Source organism: Diachasmimorpha longicaudata, chromosome 2 (genome assembly GCF_034640455.1).
Source record: "Diachasmimorpha longicaudata isolate KC_UGA_2023 chromosome 2, iyDiaLong2, whole genome shotgun sequence".
In the NCBI taxonomy this organism is placed as follows: domain Eukaryota; kingdom Metazoa; phylum Arthropoda; class Insecta; order Hymenoptera; family Braconidae; genus Diachasmimorpha; species Diachasmimorpha longicaudata.
The window spans coordinates 7907774-7931985 of NC_087226.1; the positions used below are offsets into that span (position 1 = coordinate 7907774).

Genomic DNA, 24212 nt, shown 5'->3' on the forward strand with positions numbered 1-24212 from the left:
TGTGAATCATCATTATTCATTCTTCAAATTGAATTTACTCTTTTTTTTAACTTCAATTTATCAGTTTTTAAAATCAAAATCAAAAGTACTCTCACTACATCGCAATGCCATTCATCACAATTACCTTAATGAAAATTTTATTTTTTAAATATGTAAAAATTATTGCATAATCTATGAACCCTCTCTCATCATCATTACCAATTATGAAATTCTCAATTCTAAAGACCATTTAATTGACGCGTGTGATGCACAACCAATAAGCCCCGAGAAAATGCAGACGATATGTCATTTCACATTGTGTGAATAAAACTAAACTGGATGACGTAACGCCTCCATGACGTAACGCCACATAACTGACATAAAGAAACAAAAAAAAAAAGTGGAGTGTGAAGAAAAAAAATTGCTGAGCACCCGTGTCACCGCGACGCGACAGAGTCATTCAATTTGGGCTTCGCACTTTATCGACGACGACTATTGTATTCGAATCACTCTTCATGCACATCACCAAGAGGGATGCCTAAAGTAGATGAATTCCAAGAGCCAGACATAACGTCGAGATTTGCCTCGTTGATGATTACACTCATTGTCGTGCCAGATGCCTCGCATAATCAGAGACAGGATTGTTCTCCATGTGAATCTAATTGACGTAGGGATTTGAGAGACATCAGCCATGCTCTGGAGATTAACCCGGAGAATCCCTTCACAAATATTTCGAAGTGGTTGATGCCCTGACATGGGTCTTCAGATACTAGTCATTACAGCATTGGACCTGGTGAGATGAATATCGTACATTGACACCCTATCACACGAATTTTCTACCCAAGATGAAGTGGATAATGAGTGAAATTTATTCGAACAATTACACAAACCCCTATGGAAAAATCATAAAAATATATTCACGATATTTTCCCCTCTGCAGAAACAATGTCGAAAATTCTCTACACGAGAGCTACTAGCTTTACTCTATTTTCTAATCTCCTCATTTTATTTTTTCCTCCCTTTGTTTAACACAACAGGGGATTTTCTCCCTACAAAAAGATTTCTCTGGGAATGGCACCTCTGTATTCTGCCTCAGCAGCCGGATGGAAAAAGCCACCAACAGGGTAGGTACTATAGGTACTTCTCCAAGGAGGAAATAAATAAAACAACCTCTCTGAAATGGTAGTGGTGCAGGGGGAGAAGATACTCGGTGGGGCTTTCATCATCCACTTCGTTCTAATCCGTGAGGGGCTGTGCATACAACTGCGGTAACAGGAGTGACGCAGTAGGAAGTGGTAAGAGGTGGGACGAAAAATTTATTGTACTCGGTGGGTACATAAGGGGATGGGGGCACTCTGCACGAGTAGCAGGATGAGACGTGAGGTATCTCTTGAGCGTGCGTTATGATGCATCGCTTGATGAATTTGATTTTCACTGAATTATGGAGTGATAAATAAATGAATAAATCATTCAAGTATTTTTATTCGCGAGTGAACGATAAGATCTTCATACTTTTAACTATTAATTTGGAATTATTATTGAAGCACCATATGGCCAGGAAGTGATGATCATTGGGATACTTTGCTCAGAGAGAGAAATTGTTTAAAAATTATGTGCCTTCACTGAAAAACTGTATAACTGTTCCGTAATTTTTACCGAATATTGATTTGACTGACAGACTACACGGAAAGAAATTCCGGATGAAAATTAGACCTCTAGAGGGCGAAACGTGGGACGAAATGACAGTCAACGGCTTTTCAGGTGAAGTTTTGTTGGAATAATTAGACTTGAGAGGCTAATTTTTGTCATAAAACTACCCTTCGTCCCTCGTTTCGCCCCATGGAGGTCTAATTTTTCCCTAAAATTTCTTTCCCTGTACGGAACAGTCACGTAATTTTTAAGAAAATTCTTCTCTCCGTCTGCAAATATGAAAATGAAGTCAAATCCAATGTCTCCAACGGAACTTTACATCACGTTCTATTCACTTATATTTTCAAATAATTTTTCTCCCCATATTTCTCCATACAAAAATCACTTCCCCTTCAACTCAATCTTCCCCGCAACCATTGAAAATTAAACCATCCCAAATAACAATTCCTCCTGATCCGTTATCATCTCAAGTCCACCGTTATTGGAAAACTTTTTTATTTCATCCGTGAAAATTGAAGAAGAAAGAAAAAAAAAATACAAAATAATAATACGAAACGGACGGGAAATGCAGATCGGAGAGATCGACAGTGGGGCTATTTATTCGCCTGTGGATTGTTCGAGAGTAAAAGACTTTCGAATAAAAAGAGAGAGGAAAAATATTTGAGTGAGATGGGTGGAGAGTGAGATGAGAAAAATAGAAAGAATGGAATGTACAGTAGACCCAACGACCCCACAACGCAGCTGCCTGTATATCCCGTGCGCGATAAGGGCTTCAGCGGAGGTCGTCGAAAGCCCTGGGATTTTCCTGTCGTGTCGCCACGGTTTCCCGATCCTCAGCAACCCCCTCTATTGCCCACCCTTCTCCACAGCCCTCCCTCACCACCATCGCTTTCTCCGCCCTCACCCGTCCCCCGCCCAACAATCTCGCCAGTTATTTTTTTTTATTTTGCCCCGGTTGCCACTCAACAAAATATACCTCTCACCCGGAGAAAAAAAATCACCACGTGCATTGAAATACAGGCCTCTATCGATTATCGGGATAGAACCATGTTTAACATAAATCTGCATGTAAAAGGAAAAAAAGAAAGAAAAATCTAAGTGAAATGCTCTATATATTTGTGATTTAACGGGGGAAGTCACTTGACTGGGGTAAAATGTTGAATAAATATTCTGTGATATAAATTTTGTCCAAGAAAAAAAAAATTTCATAAATTTATGGAAAGGAGTAATTGCTGATAACGACTGCACTGTTGCAAAAAATAAAATTGAATTTCCATGGACAATGTAGTAGCAATTCTTCCAGAAGATCAAGGAAATTTAGAAGAAAAATGAAAAAAAATGTTGCATCTTCCATTGAGATAACAAAATCAAACATTCTCTTGATTGTTAATTTGAAGAATTTGAAACATAATTTTTATTCCCATAATTCACTGGAGACACATGATAAATGCTCAACATTAGTGTTTCTGACCGAATAAATCACTTAACTGGGACAAAATAAAAAAAAATATATACAATGGCTGAACAAAATGGATTTCCTCGGAGGATAAATTGGCTGAATTTTTATAAAGAAGTAATAGCGAACAAAGCCCATGAAATATTTAAGATTTTTATTCTGATTTAACGAGGAATCATGAGTGAAAAACACTTACCCTCCCCCAAGTATAATAAAACTGCATAAACAATAAATAAAAATGCCAGGAAAAAAAATACAATGAGATGCATCCTACCGCCGCGTAAAATCCTTAATCTATTCCATGGCGCAAGAAATACCCGGAGATAAATAATGTCGTCGCATTAAACTTTTGCGGTAACATAGTTTCGAGATTATCCCGTTCAACCAGCGACTAACGCTCCCTTCTTCTCACACCATCCCCTAACCCCCCCCGCCCTCCTTCCACCCTTTCGCCCATTCACCATGAAAGCTGTATGAACGCCCTTCGCGCCCTCACCCGACTCGTTATTCATAATCAAAAGTCAGTCTTGAGGTAGGGAAAATTTTCTAGTCTAGTTCTTTTTTATTCTCCAGCAGCACGGTTCGCCGAGCTGTAGGGCTAACCAACCCTCGTGAAGATATCTTTCATCATGAGAACATGACAGATTTTATTAAGTGAGTAGTAAGTATAATATATTTTTATAAACATGAGTGGAGTATAGAGGGGTTCAAGGAACCCCAAAAGACCCGAAAATTTGTAACGATGATACAATATTATTCAGTATGAATAAAATGAATGATGAACAAAGCCCTCTAAAATTAAATTTGACAGGGAGTTGGTTCCGTTTGAATTGGCTTCTGATGAATGATAGATTAATTTCGGTAGATTTACACACGGAGATAAAAATTCTTCAAAAATTACGCGCCTGTTCCGTAATCTGCCAGTTCAAACAATATTCGGTCAAAATGACGGAACAGTTACGCACTTGTTCAGGAAACTTTCTGGAAGAAGTCTAGAACGTTCAGTGAAAAAATGCATAACTGTTCCATAATTTTTACTGAATACTGTTTTGACTGGGGGATTACGGAAAAGGCATAATTTTTAAAGAACTTTTCTCTCCATGAAGGGCCGAAGTTAACAGTTAGAATTATTTTAACGGTAGTATTTAAATTAATAAGAATGGAATTTTCGCAAAATTCCATTTTAACGAACACATCAGAAATCGCATGATCAGAAATTCTGAATCCCAGCAAAATGACAGATAAAATATAGATAAGATAGCAAATGTTGGAAATTAATATCGATACGTTAATAATAAACGTATCGATATAATAGAAAATTCATAGAAGTCACGTCCGTCTGTAATTAAGGTGTCGAAATGGTGTTAATTCTGAAAATTTTTCTCTCAAATAATGAAACTGAATAATCGGCAAATAAATCTCAACCCAATCACAAGTTAAGTCCCTCAATTTCAGCGGAACGAGACCTGAAAACAACCACCCAACTCCCTCCCCCTCTCTACCTCCCCGCGAAACTCTCATGATCAAGATGCTGAACAATGCTTGAATATAAAATTGAAATTCAACGAGCAGAAACTCCGTGACCGATATTAGAATCTCAGTTGCATATTGGAAAAGAGTTGAAGCATAATGGTGATGCCACGACGACAAATTGCCAAGCATATACAGAAGAAGCTCAGCGGCCTCCCCGGGATTGGGGATAAGAGGTCAAGGAATCGATCAAGCATCACCAGCCAAATCTCCCCAGAGCTCCCATTGAAACCCGAATGGAGAAAAATTCCTATTGCAAATTATCCTTAAATACGAAGAGAAATTTTCCATAAAAATTCTACTATTCAATAAAAGTGGATCTCGAGTCATCCTCTCCTGAATTCTATCTCAAAATTCAGCGAAAATTCATATACGATTATTCATTGTAATTTGAAGTCAGGGGAATTCTATTCTGACGTATAATAAATTTTATGATATCGTGCGGTAAATGGCAAATATCGAATAGTTGTGAGAAATAACATACCTCTGAAAAAATCATATAGACACAGGGATTCCGGGGGGTGAACACCTTAAATAGAAGAAAAGTAGACAATGTGTAGTGACTTTTGCTAAAAATTCTATCACAATCAATATTATTTCACTGAATTCCATTTTGCTCCACGATTACTATCAATTTGGCCAGACCTACGAGGCAGTTTTACTCAACTTTCCTCTGAGTGTAAAACTCTCCCTGGGTTCCGTACTTCAGATACAAATATTCACAAACTGTTACTAAAAACCAGAAACTTTTTTTTGCTCAACATATGCGTCGTTAAAAATGAGAAAATCCGCGCTTGAAAAAACAACATTGAAATCGCATGAATATGGTATTCCACATTTGAATAAACATTCCATTCTATTCTGTTCCAAACTGAACAATTACTGCGCAACACTAGTACCAAAGCATCAAAATGTCTATTTGCCCGAGGCCAAGTGGAAGTAAAACCGATGAGTAAAACCGATGAGTAAAGCCGACTGAGTAGTTGGGGTTATGAATACAGAACCTCTTGCATCTGCCCGTCCACCGATAAATTAATAATTAATTACTTTTGGTGATAAGAGGGCAAAATGCCTGGCACAAACACACATCCGGATGAATTCATTCTACTGATCACGCAACCGTTCACCGAGTCACGTAGCTCTCCCTCACCTCATCACCCGCCGTTCTCGGCGTCCACCCTCCATGAAATTCACTCACCACTTTCCTAAGACTTTCATCCCTTCATTGAAATCCACATTCAATCGCACTTTAATTCGGGCAAATCGTCATGCATACCTTCAATACCTCCAATACGTCTTATCATAGTTATTCAAATGTACTTTAACTGCCTCATGAACGTTTATTCACGATGACGCGATTCGAATAATAAAACTACGAAATTGTATGGATGATCTAATAAGGGATATTTGCAATTTGCATAATATCCAATTTCTGAAGATTGGGCATTTCGTTTTTTTTAAGATCAACTTATTGAGGATAATTGAAATTTTCCAAGTAGTTCGGTAAATTGATCACGGATAACCACAAGTATCTTCTACCGTTTGATAAAATTCTCATAATTTTCAAAAGCTGCTAAATTTTAATTATTTTATCCAAATTTCCCTAAACGTATACTCTATACTTTAAAGACATTGGGAAATGTCCGAAAACTTCGAGTTCGCGACGATTGAATGAAAACTCTCAAAGCTCAGATTCGATTACAAAAATATAAAACTGTTCCTCATAAGGAGTCAGTTAATTACTAAAAAAATGTTCGTTGCTGAAAATTACCAGAATAGTCTATTAAAAATCGAATAAAACCAATAAGAGAGTCCTACTAACCGACTGACCCTGTTTATCTGATTTTTAATATTTCCTAATGTTTAAAACTTCAGATATGAATAAGATCCTTGAAAAGTGAGGAAAAAATTAGCTGAAAGATTAGATGTTCAGCAATCTCAACTAAACTGTAAAAACTCACCGAAAAGCTCACATATCTGCCCACAAGTCTCGAAGGAGACGTCTCCAAAAGATGAACCATCGTCTCTCACCCTGAAAAAGACAAAATGAGCATAAATGCACAAATTAACAAAATAAACAAATAAATATGACACCGAAGATGCAATGTCACACGACTCTTTCCTCATTGCCCAATTTATTTTCACGAGAAAAAAAAAACGATAACTGTAAAATATTAACCAGTCTCTCGATTACAGCATGATGAAACATTTCTCTAAATTTATGACAAGCCATAATTTAGACGTCCAAAATTTCAAAATGGTACATTTACGGACATGTCCGTGGTGCGTGCTACTCTACTGATAGCCGCCTGGGTACGCCGTCCAATCGCCAGTCGGCCCCGGGTACAGGGGCAAAGGTCGCTCGTGCCAAGTCCACTACATGACTGGCCCATCGTCACCAATCACCTCCAGTCGTCTTCAACGTTCGCATTAGTGACTACCAATTTTTATTAAATTTCTTTCATCAATGAACTCCCAATAAAAGTTGGTGTCAATGGATCAACTAATTATTTAGCTATTTATTTTTATTCCGGTGAAATTGAGTGAAGTGTACTTAACATTTCAAACTTACCTCCCCCAGGTAGTTTGGCATGAGAAAAGAACGGACGAGAGTTGTCATTAATTTAGGATTTTTATGATTATAATAATTTATTAGTGAATCTCAAAAAATGAACTGGTTAATCCTGTCAATTATCGTACTGGCAGTGTCATCATTGACTACGGATGGCTTCACCCTTATCGAGCCCCTAAAAACTGTACTATCATCATTTTACTCTGACAAATCAAGCACTGAGAGAAATGGAGAGAGGGATACGAGAGAATCAGTGGAGTATCATGTGTGTCCTTCTTGCGTCAAAAATCGTGTTGTCAGCGATGGAGTGGATCAGATACTCAATGAAATTAGGGTTGAATATGTCAAACAGCAGATCCTGAAAAAACTGAGACTGTCAAAACCACCGGACGTCACAATCTCAATTTCTACCCTACCTAAGCCGCTCATCAATGGCCACGTGCTTGAATTACGACCCGGCGAGCCGATGGAACCGGAGAAACAGGCCGAGAGCTTTTATGGAAAAACCGATCAAGTAGTGATTTTTCCCAATGAAGGTAATACTTAACGAAGTTCACTTGAATTCTGTGGATTTTCTAGGTTCTTGTACGAAGAGAAATTTTTCATAAAGATTACTCTACCGTTCTATAAAAATATAATGTCATAGGTACCTATGACTATCCTACATTAAATAAATTTAATTTCGACCCTTCGTAAATTAACCCTCAGAACAAAATTCCAGAACATTTATTAAGTTACAAAATAAAAACTTTGGATATAACCCAATGTTCTGCAGATGAATTAATAATGACCGTGTTTTAATTTTTTCAAATAATAATTTGAAATTTACTGTTACTCCGAAAATCTCAGTGAATTCCATAAATCCGTGAATTTTGTCGTCTCAGCGTCGTAACTTCAATGGTTGAAAATCATTAATTAAAAAGATTCTCCATTAAAAGTTTATTCTTCCTCTTCACCTCGACCAACACATCACCGAAGGAGAAACTCAAAGTTTACTTAATTAATCCAGAACATTGAAGATAAATCCAGAATGATGGAACTGTAGAAACTAAAACTTTAATTGAATCAGCAACACCGAAGCCCAATTAATCACAAAACTTTATACTAAAATAAAACTGAGATATTTCAACAGGTGTATGATCTAACAGGTTGAAACAGAACGATATCCATTTTGTGATCACGCCTGACTCTTGGACAGATACCAGTGCATCTACCCCAACAAGTGAGGCTACTCTCTCATGTGCTTTAATTGCCCCAATGACAGAATAGTAATACGATAGAGTTGACGGGCTACCCTAATTGTCGTCAATCCTAATTACTCCTTATGGAATCTCACAGATTCGTCCAGATGGTAATTGGTCAAATCAACCGGTACCACGTTGATGTCCCATCATCCGAAATATTCCAAATTTATGATCTCATTTGAGGAAATTAAATTCATTTGCCTATTATGGCCTTTATGGAACTTATGAATTTTATTTTCATTCGCAAAACTATTTGCAGTTATGAAAAAGAGAGAAATCCATTTCCATCAATTACTCATCGATAATCGCCAACTCCAGTATATTGCAAATCCTGACGAACTCTTCATTAAGAAAGAAAATGGCTGGACCCCATATCAATTAAACGGAATCACCGATTTCAAACGCGTTGAGTAGTCTCATGTTTTATTCCCAGTTGTGGGCATCGAAACGTTAATTGGAAAATCGTACCAATGATATGTTATTGCCCATCACCACCGGTGTATCTAACCCTCTTCATTTTTCCCTTTCATCCCTCATTTCTACCCCGCTCGAGCATCAATAACGCCAGAATTCCATCTCTTTTTAATGTTCTTCATATGAAACTGCAGATGCCGGATACAACAATTCATTATTCCTAAAACAATTGGGTTTATGCAACTGAAATTCGCGAATTTTTCTACCAAAACTGAGTCACCGATCCCTTCATCCCATTGCAGTCTCTAATAAATGTATGAGTTCAAAAAATCAGTTGTCTCTATTGATGAAAAAGGAGTTTATTTCCATCAATTTACCCACTAAAATTCCCAATTCCCGCATGTTTCAATCCCCAATAAACTCCCAATTAAAAACCAAAGGAACTGCCGTACCAATTAACCCCTCGTATAAAAACCGCTCCGCACCCCACATATGGATCACACGTAAATGCATATGATTTATCAACGTCAATTATTTTCGCAAATATAGAGCATCACTTATTTCTATAAACTCTACCGTGAAGGTTAATCACTTACCGATTTCAATTATTCATTCGTAATCAACGAATTCATGAATAAATAATTATTTGAAAAATATAATCTGAAACACCCCCAATCTCCATGATTTTTTTCAATTTTTCCATCCACAATTTAATTGTCAAGATTTAAGGATTCATATTTATTAAATACATAAAGGAAAAAATAGTTGGACATTGTAAAATGCAAAATCGCCGCTATAACGCGAAAGTTTAAAGGTTTTCCGTAATTTTTTTTGCATCCCTGGAACTGAAAAAAATTATGGAGATTACCGACAACTGTAGAGTTGATAAACAGAGTTCTTCACAACCATCCCTATTCACTTTTGTTAAAAAAAAAATGCGATGAGCACTGGATGTAGGCCACTGTACTCGATATACCAGATGCAAAACGTCAAAAGCAGCTTCCAATGCGCTTGGACTCTGCCTCCATTCACCATCAGATGCAGTGAGAAATGGAATATTAATTCAACGTGATATGCATTGAAAACGAGGACCTCTCCGAGAATTAAAACTCTGACAGATTGTGAATAAAAAATGATAGTGTGCAACAAATTTACTGAAACGCAAAGAATCTCATCAATCAGTAGCAGCTTTTGAATTATTTATATTGATCGTTCAATTTCCCATTCCAAAGTGATTCATATTAATGGGAATTTGTGGATTGACCTAATTTTCATACTGATTGACAGAGTAATCCTTGATATTACAACTCTCAACTTTATTCCCTTTCCGTACCGCCCTTCACTTTTATGGAATCCAAAAGGATCGGAGTATAATATGATGCAATTTAGTATATCTCAGAATAAAATTGCGTTAATCCAGAAGACAAATTAATCATCATATTAATAAATTTTATTAACCCCCAGAATAGAAAGAACGTCACGAGTCCTCTGATACCCTTTAACAGAACGGTTTTACCCTAAAATTAACGCATATCAAAATTACTGATCGATCGCAATCAGCGACTTTGCTTTTGAAAATTTGAAATTACTCCCCTCTGCATCAAATAACGATAATAAATAAAAGCCCTCAGAATGTCAAATCAGCCAAAGGTACAAAATACCAAATGCCGCGGTGGAAATTGGAGAAGGGCAATCCCCGGAACACTCAACTGAAATAACTCCCCCACTGCTGATTACCTTACGATGATTTCAAATCGAATTCCCCCCAGGCTTGAACATTCGTCATGCGCATATCCGGCATAACCATGTCCGTAAGGTAGAATATTCAACCCTCCACCCCTCCGACCGAGGTGGAAATGATACAGACTCAATACTCAATATTTCCCCGCACATTCGTTAAAAATTTGTCATTACGCTTATCCATGCGCGAATATTCTCCTGCCGAGATCTCTTGCCAACACTTTGACGTCATTTAAAAAAAAAAAAGAATTAAAAGTGAATGACAGAATGAGGAAAAAAGAATGCGGAGTCACTAGTGCAGAGTGAAAATAATGAACCGGTATTTCCGTGCACTTCAACCGTAATTCTGAATAATGAGTTGCTATTCTAGATTTTCACTATTGGAATCACCGCAGGATTGAGAATTGGATGTAAACCACCATTACCACGACGTCCATTAATTGATAGGAAATAATTCAACCCAAGCAAACATTTGTCCTCATTTTCCACGATTGATGGAAAAACAAACGATGACAAAGACAAACAGCAATCAATGTGTTAAAATTAATGATATTGCATTAGTCATGATAACAGAGTTTACCAGGAATACATGGAGCTAAAAGTTCAATAAAACTTACGCAAAAAGTGAATACCACTGGGCTCCAAAATTACCGAACCTTCCTAGTAATTTGTTAATAATTTTTCTCTCCGTGTTAGGAAAATTTTCAAACTCGAAACATTGTATTGATTTGAAATTTCCCAGGCCCAACGGATCTCACGAATTGCCGAACCACCTCTAATCATTTGACTGGCTTCAGCCCTGCAGCATGCTTCACATTTAATCTGCCCGCAGAAATGCAATTTGTAGCTGTCACATCGGCCGATTTATGGTTTTACAAAGGGAACGATGAAAATGATGTATTTGGACAGACTTTTGTGCTTTCGGAGCTCGATCATTGGGATCAGGGAGGGAGCTTTGAAAAGAACACGATTATGGCTATCTTTGAAACATCGATTGAGGGTGAGTACTAAGTCTATTATCTTTTAATACGATACACAGATATTTCGAATTAATTGATTTATTTATTAACTGAATCAGACTAAAACCCAAGTTTAACTCCCACGTAAATTTTATAATTTAGAAAATCAAATCCAGGTTTTCGTTCCATAGACTGAGAGAAATTGTTTAAAAATTACGTGCCACTTCCTAAGGTATGAGTTAAGTTAGATATTAATTTGGTCAAAAATTTTGGAAAAATTACAGAGGGATGGGTGAAGACTGATGTAGCCTTCACTGTTAAAAAATGGGTGGAGAAACGCAGATTAAATCACGCAATGCAAATAGCATGCAGTACATGCTCCATAGATCGTGAAAATGCACCAGTGTCAACTGAAGTGACGTTAAAGCCATTTCTAGTCATTCACACATCGCCATTACCCCAAAAAAATCGCCCAAAGCGCAATTCAAATTGCCTACCGGAAATGAAAGAGTGCTGCAGAGACGATTTGTACATAAGCTTCGAGGAGATTGGATGGAGTGATTGGATCCTCCATCCTAGTGGCTATCACGCTTATTTCTGTCGAGGATCGTGCACATCGGCTGCTTCGTTAATGATGAGTGGTTCACCATACAACAATGTCATTAGAGTGAGTACAAAATTACCCCTATTCTAGTATAAATATTGGACGAGGCCATTCAATATTTCAGTTGAAAACTCTACTAAAACTCTTCTACCTGACTGGGGAAGACAATAGAGTAGCAAAGTTTTCCAATATGAAAATGTTCGTTTTGTTTTTCTTTATCATCTTGAGAAGTTTTTCGGGTTGATGAACTGGCCTATAGGTCCTCGGGGTATACCAAACTACCTTATACGGTTTCACATGAAGAATGCTAACGATGTCAACTTTTCAAACGTCAAATCTCCCACCCAAAATGTCAGGAATATTATATTTGGAAAAAGAAGTAAATCTGTGATATTTTCACCCCATAAATGAACAATCAAATGTGTTGACACATTATCAATAGAAAAAAGAAATCTCTAAATTTCTTTTTTGTGCATTTAACAAATAGATTCCCTAAACCACAAAGAAACACAAAAATTTTCTCTCAATAGTTTAAACTTCATGTTTCTAAATTCAAAATTACATGCTCATCCTCGTTTTTCTTCCTCAAGCAATAAATTCACATCTACTACTTCTTCTATTACAGAAATGGTTGACAAAGAACAGCAGCATACACCGACGGGGTAACGAAATTGTACCCTGCTGTTCGCCAACTCAGCTCTCACCTATCCAGCTACTCTACGTAGACTCAAATAATACGATAACCCAGAAAACACTGCCGAACATGGTAGTAGAGGCGTGTGGATGTATGTGAAAGAAAGCTCCAAAGAAACGAAACAAACAAAAATCCGCGCATCCCTCTCTTTTTTATCCACCGGCAAACGTGAAAAGCTGCATGTGGTTCGCCCAAATGTGTTGGAAACGCATTTTTTTTTTCTCTTTCATTTTCCCTCTGCACGTACAGAAATCAGAGACGAGAGGACGACGAAGAGACATAATAGTAGAAAGAACTCGTTGAAAATGAGAAAAAAAAACCTCAACACACATAGAAAACAAGCCAAAAAGCAAGACATAAACAGGGTGAAAAGGAAAAAAATGTAATAATGGAGAAGAATGAAGAGATTAAAGTAGAAATAGTGCAACGTGCTGAAGCTACCGTTCGTGAAGATTCTCTCTACCGGGAGACAAGAGGACCGTACTTGAGTCCTCCCTTATTCCCTTCCCCTATCCTTTTCCTTAGCTTTAGCCCAGTGGTCGTGTTATTGTATTACATTGTGCCTTCATTCGAAACAAGAAACAAGAGCAAAAGAACGAGCACAAAAGTTGTCGAAATGGAAGGCACTGGGCAACGTAAAAACCAAGACAGTATTTTCCCACCACCACCACCACCATCGTTTCCCCTCTCCCCTCCTTCTTCCTATCAGCTAGAAAAAAATGTGTTAATTATCCCCTTGTGTTTTGTAATCGAGTCCACGAGTTCAAATTGTCTGATTTTCTCAATAAATCCTCCCTCCGCTCATCATTGACCTCTGTGGACTCTCTCCGGTTCTTACCGACGTAAACAATGATTCAATAATTATTATTTTGTTCTCCAATCGAATGAAAAATTTATTTATTCGTTAAGCTAAGCTATCACTGCCCGTGGCATGGTAACGAGCAGTTAGTTAATGTTTTTTTTTTTGTCTCGAGCTTTGTTGTAGGAAATTCTATAGGTTCCATATCTCTCTGTATAATTTTTTATTTCTCTCTTCGCGGTTTTTTTTTTCAAGTTTGGTCTTGATTTGACTCTGGGTGTTCACTTGGATCCGGCTCAGCAGTACCCAGTGATAAGATAACCAATGTACACAAGAGTTACGGAATTTTGTGATTAATTCATGAGTTTATTTTTTTTTAATTGTGTAGTGATGTAGAATGATAATGAGTCGTAGGTGGAAGGCTTTGAAGTGTAACGTGTGCTTTGCAGCTGGGCCAAGGTCATTGTCTTATTAGTAACTGGAATTTTGAGTGAAATATCTGGAAATTATTGATATGGAAAAATTAAAATGGAATTTTGATGCTTGCATTGTTGATGAATCGATAAATTCCTAAAAGATTCAATGACTATTATTGAAATTTGTTTGGTAGTCGGGGTTACGAAATCGCCACCCTTTGAACATCTGATTGCATAAAATATTTCACGATAGCTACAAATTAAATATCTCAAGCTCTCATTGAAATTCTAAGGAATATTTCCTAAAGAAAAATTCATATTTTAGTGAATTTCCAATGCGAATAAGTAATTCCATGATGATTTTTCAAAATTGAAATTACTTAAAATCCAAGACTTTACATTTTCCGAAAGAAGGGAGAATTAGAATGATTTTGATGTTTTTGATTGTTTAGTAGTGCGACTAAAATCAAGCGATCTCGATTAAAAGTTATTCATTTTATTCTCCTATCACTCACTGATTGCTCTTAGAAAATAATATTGTGTTTAAAAAACATAAAAATTTAATCCATACTCGTACAGACTATTACCCGCAACAAAACTCAAGCTTCAAAACCTATTTCTAATCCCGGAAATTCCATAACTCAAAGTATAAAAATATTTACAGCCTGAATCGACTCAATTTCATGTCGTGATATACACGCCATAACGATAACTTATTGAATTTTCTTATTTATGAAGAATAAATTGTAAAATAAATGTCGATTTTATTTTTGTTAAATCGATGAATAAATTATGTTAATTGTCATTTGGGTAAATTCCTTCAGATTCCAGCTCCTTAATTTAAATTGATGAGACAAATGTCAAAACAAAACAACTCTGGTATCAACGAGCAATAATCAATCACTGAAAATAATTGACCTTCGTACATGACTGTTTACTGCTTTGTTTTTTCGGCAATTAAATCCAATTTCTCTTATTATTTAATACAAACTCAACAACCAGTGGAACGACTAGACAAGCTGCATTTGTACGATGTGAACTCACACACATTGTCATACTGTGAAAGATCATCATGACTCCAAAGTCCAATCTAATTGGCTACATGAGGATAATCAGAGAAATAAGAATGCCTCGACACATTCATGAGCGACTGTTATCATTGCTACGATGATTTAGTGTTCAGAGGAGTCATTTAGTTGAGGATATACAAGTGGAGCAGTTAGTGCTGTACCATTGGCATTGGAAAAAAACACTTTTTGGGGTCATTCATTTGGAAGACTCCGATTAAAATACATTCCAGGACTGGTGGAAAATTACTGTCACAATTTTTCAGGAAAAAGAATGATGTTAAAAAGGAACCGAATTTCCTTCAATCTTCTAAATTTTTCATTACTGATAAACCCATTCCTTTCAAGAATATTCAAGAAATTTAAGGGTTCTTCATTCCCACAATTAATCGTTTCAATTTTTAGTTCACTGGAAATTTCATAACATAATTTCCAAAACAATGGTATTGCCAAAAATGGCATGTGTTAAATACGCCAAAGGATGACTAATGTTGGACTTTTTAGTTTTTTAAGTCCATGACATCTCGCACCTGCAGATGCTGATGATGATACTTGTGCCAATAAACTAAATAATTATGGTTGTTGTCATTCAAGAAAATCAATCAATAGGTCATGATTTCAGAGCTCAACTGGAACCATTGTCAATAATCCCATATGGAGCTTATGGATTAAATAATACCTCCAAAGAGATATGAGGGTCAAGAGAATAATATGAGTGGGCTTGAATAAAGAATTGTATCTGGTTTCATTCCTCGGACTTGCTGGACATAAAAAATTCAATAAAGCCGAAAGAAACCCTAAGAATTCCCATCGTCCCACGAATATTATTCTCTGAGGAAGACACACCAGACCTTGACAAAGATCCAGGTTGATGCACTATCCTTCTTATCTCCACTAAATAGGAATCCATCAGGGTTTACTGACTGTGATAACAGGTAATGATCCTGTAATTGCTCTTACCTGTTAGTGCACTCCTATGGCCATCCAAAACTCTCCATACACCCCCACTGTGAACATGAGTAGATACCAAGAACAAAGATCTTCATTTCGTGTCCTGGTTTTAATGTCCGTACGTTAAAGTCCTCATGGCATTCATCTAGAACTACTATAAACGTTATAAAACGATTTATTAGTCCTTCAAAACCGTGTTATGACGCTCGTCAACCGCGGTATAACCGGAATGAACGCAATTTCAACACTGGAGATGCCATCTCGCCAGTTAACACAAAACTCAATGCCAACTTTGAGTGTTAGCCGATAAAACCCCGACACTGCTCGTATTTACGGATGCCGTATGTTAAACATGTTCAATATTCACTGATTAATCACTCAAATCACAATAAAAAGTAATTAGATTAATACTAACGCCCGAAAACTCACGATTTTACCTCACAAACTCCGAATCACGCGGAAAACTGACATGCACGGCGTCGCAACGCCATTTTGGAATGGTAATCCACCGTGGTACCGCAAGATGGCGGCCGCGGCGCACTTGTCTCGTGCAATTCCGAATAATAACAGCTGATAACTCCATTCCGCGACACGGATTATTAAATTCGTTTATAAATAATAATTTAAAGAATTAAATAAATGTTAGAACTTGTTGAACTTGAGATAGTGTTTATACTCAAACGTTTGAGACAGTAAACATTGATTTTTACGGCACTTCCACGGTATTTTCAAGTGGTTTCCATTACGAATGATGGGAAGGCACGAATGGGGTAGAATATGCATGATAAAGAGCTGAGATTCTCTTAAATTTAATTTTTCAAGTTTCCAAAAGTATTTAAGATGTTGTCAGAAGTCGACGTTTTTATTAGTAATTACACATTAGTGGATCCTGAAGTGTATCAGCTTTGGGTCGATGGCCACACTTGTGAGTATTGCAAATAAAATACTAATAATGAGACAGAAAGTCAATTGTTGAGGGGTTTAGGGGTGATGAGGGTACAATAGATATGTCCAACCTCAGGGATTCGAGATCAGCACAGTGGAATTCAACGTTTGGTCGGCTTAAAGATTTTTTTTTGAGTAAAAAATAAGCCATGATCCTTTCAAGCATAAGATGGTAATGATTGAAGGCTTATTTTATTACTCCACCTCCGTCTGTTATTTTAATTTTTAACGATTAAACATTTTCACCTTATGATCCATTATTTTTTAGCAAGTGATGCTGTTGGGGTTCTACATCAACGAGGCATTTGTCAACAGACGAATGCTCCCATAGAACTAGTGGCCTCTGATGTACTTGATCACTATCGTACGTACTCCCTTCTGGAGAGATTACTTCACTCACCACCGAAATTGGCTAGTGAACAATTGGCCTTTCAGATCGAACCTCAAACTAGTCAAATGTTGATAGAAATGTGAGTATCATCTCCGTGACGTGAAGGTGTGCATTTCTCTTTATTTATCCGAAAAACTTCACATCCATAAATAATCCTGATTAATAAAAAACAAAAAGAAACACATTATTTCTACAACAGCATACATGCAAAGGATCGCGCATTTTCTACCAAAAGCACATTTCGAAGTATGGAACAGCGTTATTGATCATCTTCACTCCTCAGGTACTACGAATTCGATGACTCGGTAATTCGTGAACTCCTGGGCAAAAAGTTGACGTCAAAGAGTCGAAAAGACATGGATGAAGTGGCTGAGAAGACTGGAATCATGTTGAAGAGCTGCAGACGACAATACGATAATGTCAAAAGAGTTTTTAAAACTGTCGAAGATTTACCTGGATCCCTAGTCGCAAATATAAAACAAAATTTTTTATTGCCAGATGATTTAGCAAGGTTTGTGGATTGTATTCAGAAATTGTAATTGATGTTTGGAAGGGTAAAGGGTTTATTACAGCTAATTGTAGAGAAATGGAAAATTTCTAATAAAATTTTTTTATCTTCTCATGTCCAGGAAAGCCATTTAAAAAATATCAAATTGCTCATTAACTACTAAACTAATGCATTTCTAATCCACAGACGTTACGCAGCAGTAGTTTTCATAGCGTGCTTGCGCTTTGAGATGAGCAAAAGAAAACTGCAATTCCTGACATTCCCTGATCTCTACCACTGTGCAAATGCCATGATGGCCTCATGGACATATCGATTAACAGGCTCCGAGTACTTTGACACCGATTTGGACAGAGAATTCCTCCAGGAGTTGGCTGAATGTCGAATCCTTCTGGAGAACGATAAACATCACAAACAGTACGTGTTTCTCTCTCTCCGCATACAATAAAATCAAGTGATTGTAATATTGTTTTATCGATTGCAGTCTCGTTTGCATAAAATTGAAACCAACTCTCCTTGAGAGATCTTATCAGGAGTTGGATTTGAATTTTCGATCTTACTCACGAGCTCTACTGGGCATTGCCTGCAGTCTTCACAGATCCAGAGAACTGAGATTTTTATTCCTAGAGTTAGTGGAGAGGTGTATTGAACCTTGGAAACAAGTCAACTGGTCGCATACAGATTTGAGAAATTTTTTAAGCGCATATACTCAATGTGCACTCGATCTGGATGTCTTGAGGTAAGATGCGCATTTTACAGCTAATTTTCTCAAACATTTTCACTAATAAAACACATCAATACCCTGATGAACGTCAAATTATAAACTGGATTATGATGACTATTTTCTCATCCATAAAAAAACTAGCTAATAGTCGTCCAATCGATGCAATTCAGTGACAGGGAAATGATTGTATTGAAAAGAGAAAAATCTGATTTTTCAGCCTTCATCGATTTTACAACTCCTTTCATCTTCGATTTTCAGAGACGGAACCTTGCGTGATGCATTCGAGCGTTACATGAAAGTAATAACGAGCTGTCTGCTGAGAATGTACCATACGTGACGACTGACAAACGTCTACTCAGACGTAATAATTGTTGAAAATACCCCAGAGGAGGAGAGTCGATAAATCATATATTACAATTTATTTATCCTTGTTAAATCGTTCTTTCCTTCTCTCTTTTGCGTAATAAATAATCAATAATAACATGTGTGGCAAAGTGCGCAATCTTCAGTGCCATTTACAATATATTCACATAACTACATATCATTACACCGGCACACTGATCATTGTAATTTCCTCGCTCCCTTCCTCCAGCAGACTAATAAAATCTGGCGAGAAAAAAATAAATGTTCTATCCAATGCTGCGATTTCAAATCAATAATTAGATAGTATTGTAGCAGTGTCATCAAAAGAAATGTGAAAGATTGTCTAACAACAGAAGTAATCTACGGTTTCAGATAGAGAAGGTTTTGTCTTCGGTAAATTTTTTCTCACAAAGAAAAAATCAACAGAGTTATGCTCGTGATGATCGATCCAGAGGATCAATTGAGTTCTGAAGAATTTTCGGTTCTTTTTCTTTTCAATTAATGTACCTAATTCACTATAATTTGCTACTGAGATACTCCTAGGATTTTGTTCACTGCCAACACAATGTCTTTCGTGTCTGGGAGAGCTAGGGCTTCTAACGATTTTGCATATGGCATGGGGATATCAGCACCAGTTACACGAATCACGGGGGCGTCCAGATGGTAGAATGCGTCACCTGCAATAGAGAATAAGCGAGTTACTTTCTGGTGTTTGAAAATACACTGGAGAAGTGAAGTGATAAAACTCAATACTGAAATTTGGATCTTTTTTTTTAATCCCATGGAATTTTTCCGCTTATCCTATTTTATTGTTTTCCACAATAAAATTTAACTTTACAGCTTGAGAAATTCGTTCTCATCGATATTCAACTAACAGAAAATATGTTGAAAATAGAAATAAAAATTGTGCAATTTCCTCAGCCACCTAAATGGCTAAAACAACAAAAGTGTATACTCTTTGGCAATAGGAATCACCTATAGGGTTGTCTAGAATGTATTCTATACAAAATGAACTTGAGTGTTCTTGATAAAAATAGTTCCATTATTGATAACTTACTTTCCATGATCCTTGCTGCAATTTCAGCTCCAATGCCACATGTTGGCCAGCCCTGTTCAACCGTGACAATGTGATGCGTTTTAACAATAGACTTAATAATCGTTTCAGTGTCCAGCGGCCTGAGTGACCTCAAATTTATAACTTCGGCTTCGATTCCCTTTCCAGCTAGTTCCTTAGCGGCCTCCAGTGCTAGTTCAACAGCTTTGGAATGTGCCACAAGTGTAACATGATTACCAGCACGCTCCACCTTGGCCTTCCCTATGGGAAGAACAAAATCCTTGGACAATGCCTCGTCGGACATTGGGTATTGCACGCCGTACAGCAGTTCGTTCTCCAGGAAAACAACGGGATCGGGATCACGAATGGCAGCTTTGAGCAGGCCCTTGCAATCCTCGCTGTTGTAGGGAGAGATTACTTTTAATCCTGGGCAGTGAGCATACCAGGCGCCGAAACACTGCGAATGCTGAGCACCAACGCCAGCTGCTGCACCGTTAGGGCCACGGAACACAATTGGTATATTGACTCGTCCTGCTGACATGTAGAATGTCTTCGCAGCGGAATTTATAATTTGGTCGATCGCTTGCATCGCAAAATTGAAGGTCATGAATTCACAGACTGGCCTGAGACCGGCCTACAATAAAAGAATATTTATTTTTATCGTTGTCATATAGATTTAGTACATTTTGAAAAGACATTTGAATTCGAATTGAAGAATTAATTGAATTCATTGACTGTTAGATGTTTTTAAAATAAAATGACCTAAGTAATGAATGGACACCGTCCCAGGAATGAAATAGTGGGCGAAATAACCATTTGGACGCGTATCGTTAGTTGATTATTAATTTCCCACTTGTTTCCCATTTATTGCGCTCCAAATTATGTCAATAATAATGAGTAAATGGCTCTATAATTCCCTGTACTATTGTATATATTCAAAAGTCTCTCACCATCGCAGAGCCAACAGCCATTCCCCCGAAGCCAGACTCCGTGATCGGTGTGTCGATGACCCTCGTATCCCCATATTTTTTCCACAGTCCTCTTGACACCTTGTAGGCCCCATCGTACATCGCGACCTCCTCACCCATGAGGTAGACCCTTTCGTCCCGCTCCATCTCCTCATCCAGGGCTGAATTCAGCGCATCCCGCACCGTCATCTACCCAGAGAACCATTGAAATAATTACTCCACAAGTAAAAAAAATCGTGGGATCCAGTGGTACATCGTATGACAAGTCATATGACCTTTTCCGACCTTCAGACATTAGCTAATCACGTCTGAATATCGTTAGATCATGAGAGAATTTATCGAAAAAGAAAAAAATTTATTTGAACGTCCACGACGAAAAGAAAATACTGCACAGGAAAATGCATTTACGGTCTCTGGATCACATGACACAGTCTAAATCCCGGATTTTCACCATCAAATAGAGGCGCCGTGATTGAGGTTAAGTTGAAATCATGATCACATATTTTACCTGCTGTGCAGCTGCCCATTTTGATGTGGAGAATGAACGACGGACGATTCCTCTTGCTGCTGACTGAAAATTATAACAATGAAAAATCAGACCACTACAACACTTGACACGTTAATTATACACAAGTTCTAATCGTTCTATTCATTCTAATTTTTCAGGTCTCAAATTTCTGTTAATTGTTACCGTGAGCATGTTCGTTCGAGTTTTCGAACGTTGGATTCTTTTTAAATTATTTTTTGGGGAGCTGCTGGTGATTATTTATCTTGTCCTGGTGAAGATCCTCGCGTTTATTTGTACCTTAGGAGGGGGGCTGTGATTTTTCACCCAACACTACTCGCTAGTGAGTGCACGCGTTAGTGGGACAATGGAGCCAAGGACGACGATACTCCTGACGTAGGCTGTTTTATTTTACGGAAGGTGCCAGGGGACGGCGCACGAGGTCGCGACAGTTAATTTTGAAATTTTTGACAATTGATGGAATTTTTGGACATCGCGTTATTGAAGACCCGCATAATAATGCTTCATGGTATATGAAATTGATGAAGCATTATCATGATGTCATAAATGACCAGAAAATTATTATTATTTTGATCAGATTTTTCAGCATTATACAATAATGTTTTTGTTTAAATTTTTGAGATTGATTATTGACTCTTGTTTTTGGAATTTTAATAAGATTTTTACAAATTAAAAATACTTGAAAGTTGGAAGAATTGAGAATAATTGAACAATTTTTGTTGGTTATAATTTTGAGTTTTGTGGCAATTACTGTCAATCAATTTGATACAAATAATGAATTCTAAATTTTAAACAATTCCACTATTGATTGGCAACAGAGGAGCCTTTGAAAAACGAATACTTTAATTATTGTTAGAATGAAATTTCCAAAAATATTTGAAAAGACGGTTTCTTTATTGGTTACAATAGGCGAAGTCTTTATCATAATTTGATTAACAATTTCAATCATTAAAAAACAATTATTTGCACATAAATATTAGACAGTCCATAAAAAAAATCCATTCATTTATGTTTATTCATCGATTTATTGATTTACAATATGATTACTCGGGCATGTACATTAGTAGTAATGGTTGTCCTCAGAAGATGGCGCTTGAGACTGTTTGGATTTCCCGCGCGTTTGTCACTGCAAGCAACACAAGCCGCACAATAATCTGACGCCGCACAAGAAAAGAGATATTAATAATTTTTCGACAATATTCAAGCCTGTTGTGATGATAAAAAGATTTCTTGGAAGGATCGATGAGTATCGGGGTTTGTGTGTGCAAATAAATTCGTGTGTTGTTTGTTGACGAATGGTCAGTATCGCGCGGGACTCAGTAACAGCCGGTCGCGTTCTGCCGGTTCGTTTTTGTTTCGGAAGAGTTTGTGAGGATTTCAACGAATAATCGAGTCTCGAACTGCTTCAATCAAGAGTATGTATTGATTTTAATGATTTATTCGATCGTCAAGTAGTGAAGGATATTCTCAGTAAATCGTTGACTCATTAATTTCGGGTTTTGGAAGGGAAATGTTATTGTGTAAGTGTCGAGTACTCTTTGTCTTTGGGAATCCATTTTTGTTGTCGTGAATACTGCGGTTGGATAAAAACACCTTGCGAGTGAAATAATCGACGAAACGAGCCAGTGTATATTCATCATGGGGGACTGCAAGGACATTCATCACCTCCATGACAACATCAACGTTCGTGTGGAATGAATACACCAAATATACAATTATCCTTAGTGAAATGAGTGGCTGTGTGGCGTTGATGATATGGTGAGAACGATAAAATTGAGTGTCGTGAATGATCGATTTGATTTTTTCTTCAATTCTGGGGATCTAGTGATTCTGTAATCGACAACTGCCCAATTCCCAAGAAGTGTATGAAATATGCATTAGTCCCATGGGCTCGATGTCGAGGAGAATGTTATTGTGAGATTGCTGATGTTGCTGAGCAGTAAATCATGCAAACATCGAGCGACATACCATAAACGATCTTACGATCTTATTAGAAAGAACTAGATGGCGACAGCGAATCTTTATATTTTGTCACTGTAAGGACATCATGACTCTCACAACATCATCTGTTCATATGAATTCAACACGTTAAATACAAAATCATGTTGACAATGTAATCAGTGGATCAACTGGCATATTTATCATGGAAAGAAACTGATACAATTGATTTTAACAAATGATTATGAATGATAATTTTTGCAAGAAATGAGTTATTGACAATCCGATTGTGTAGTCCTGATATTCCAATGATATGAGAACATTAAGTGGCATAAAATGAACGACTAAATGATTCTAGAGAATAATAGTGACCGTGAACATTAAACAATTTCAGTGTTGTGTGAATAGATTTATGCAAAAACCAATGAAACATTTGAGGACTTCATCAGGAATATTCAAATCATTTTTCAAATTGTGATTAAGATTCTGATTGTGATTGTGGTAGTGATTAAGTGACGTGAAAAATGTGTTTGGTGAGTGTAAATCGTGGATTTTGTGTTTGTGTTTGTGAAATGGAGCTTTGCACACGCATGATGATCGACTTCTTCTAGAGACACAGCGGCATGCATCACCAAGAGCAACACTGGGTATGTAATAACAATGATTCGCATTAAAAGTATAACATCGTTCCAGTCTTTATTTTACGGTAAACAGACGGCGCAT

The 24212-nt window shown here is 37.2% G+C and overlaps 4 protein-coding genes across 5 annotated transcripts in view; 3 read left to right on the forward strand and 1 right to left on the reverse strand.

Moving 5' to 3' along the window:
• The first annotated feature begins 7001 nt into the window (after window positions 1-7001).
• On the forward strand, window positions 7002-14862 carry LOC135170450 (growth/differentiation factor 8). Its single transcript, XM_064136279.1, has 4 exons — window positions 7002-7723; window positions 11328-11585; window positions 11829-12211; window positions 12774-14862. The coding sequence occupies exons 1-4, from the start codon at window positions 7285-7287 to the stop codon at window positions 12939-12941; spliced, it is 1248 nt and encodes a 415-aa protein (XP_063992349.1). The 5' UTR covers window positions 7002-7284; the 3' UTR covers window positions 12942-14862.
• Window positions 14863-16605: 1743 nt separating this feature from the next.
• On the forward strand, window positions 16606-19675 carry LOC135170456 (acidic fibroblast growth factor intracellular-binding protein). The gene is made up of 6 exons (XM_064136293.1): window positions 16606-17000; window positions 17289-17490; window positions 17695-17922; window positions 18106-18333; window positions 18401-18655; window positions 18899-19675. The coding sequence occupies exons 1-6, from the start codon at window positions 16916-16918 to the stop codon at window positions 18975-18977; spliced, it is 1077 nt and encodes a 358-aa protein (XP_063992363.1). The 5' UTR covers window positions 16606-16915; the 3' UTR covers window positions 18978-19675.
• On the reverse strand, window positions 19041-21905 carry LOC135170461 (pyruvate dehydrogenase E1 component subunit beta, mitochondrial). The gene is made up of 5 exons (XM_064136306.1): window positions 21717-21905; window positions 21534-21596; window positions 21008-21214; window positions 20061-20691; window positions 19041-19680 (listed from the first exon to the last, which is right to left on the reverse strand). Exons 1-5 carry the CDS (start codon window positions 21723-21725, stop codon window positions 19529-19531), a joined length of 1062 nt encoding a protein of 353 aa, XP_063992376.1. The 5' UTR covers window positions 21726-21905; the 3' UTR covers window positions 19041-19528.
• An 897-nt stretch (window positions 21906-22802) lies between these two features.
• Window positions 22803-24212, forward strand: part of LOC135170554 (uncharacterized) — a 56924-nt gene continuing 55514 nt past the window's right edge. Inside the window, exon 1 of one of the 2 annotated variants that reach the window (XM_064136539.1) lies at window positions 22803-24136. The gene's annotated coding sequence lies outside the window, so the exon portion shown is untranslated. The remainder of the gene's footprint in view (window positions 24137-24212) is intronic. The other variant, XM_064136531.1, reaches the window with a different exon arrangement.

Bases quoted from the DNA above. Each gene is read 5' to 3' on its own strand.
- LOC135170450 (XM_064136279.1), top strand. From the start codon at position 7,285: ATGAACTGGTTAATCCTGTCAATTATCGTACTGGCAGTGTCATCATTG. The intron at 7,724-11,327 runs GTAATACTTAAC...GAAATTTCCCAG, and splicing joins AGTGATTTTTCCCAATGAAG to GCCCAACGGATCTCACGAAT. The intron at 11,586-11,828 runs GTGAGTACTAAG...GAAAAATTACAG, and splicing joins CTTTGAAACATCGATTGAGG to AGGGATGGGTGAAGACTGAT.
- LOC135170461 (XM_064136306.1), bottom strand. The intron at 21,215-21,533 runs GTAAAATATGTG...TTCTCTGGGTAG, and splicing joins AATGGGCAGCTGCACAGCAG to ATGACGGTGCGGGATGCGCT. The intron at 20,692-21,007 runs GTGAGAGACTTT...CTTTTATTGTAG, and splicing joins TGGCTGTTGGCTCTGCGATG to GCCGGTCTCAGGCCAGTCTG.
- LOC135170456 (XM_064136293.1), top strand. From the start codon at position 16,916: ATGTTGTCAGAAGTCGACGTTTTTATTAGTAATTACACATTAGTGGAT. The intron at 17,923-18,105 runs GTTTGTGGATTG...TCTAATCCACAG, and splicing joins TTGCCAGATGATTTAGCAAG to ACGTTACGCAGCAGTAGTTT. The intron at 18,334-18,400 runs GTACGTGTTTCT...TATCGATTGCAG, and splicing joins AACGATAAACATCACAAACA to TCTCGTTTGCATAAAATTGA.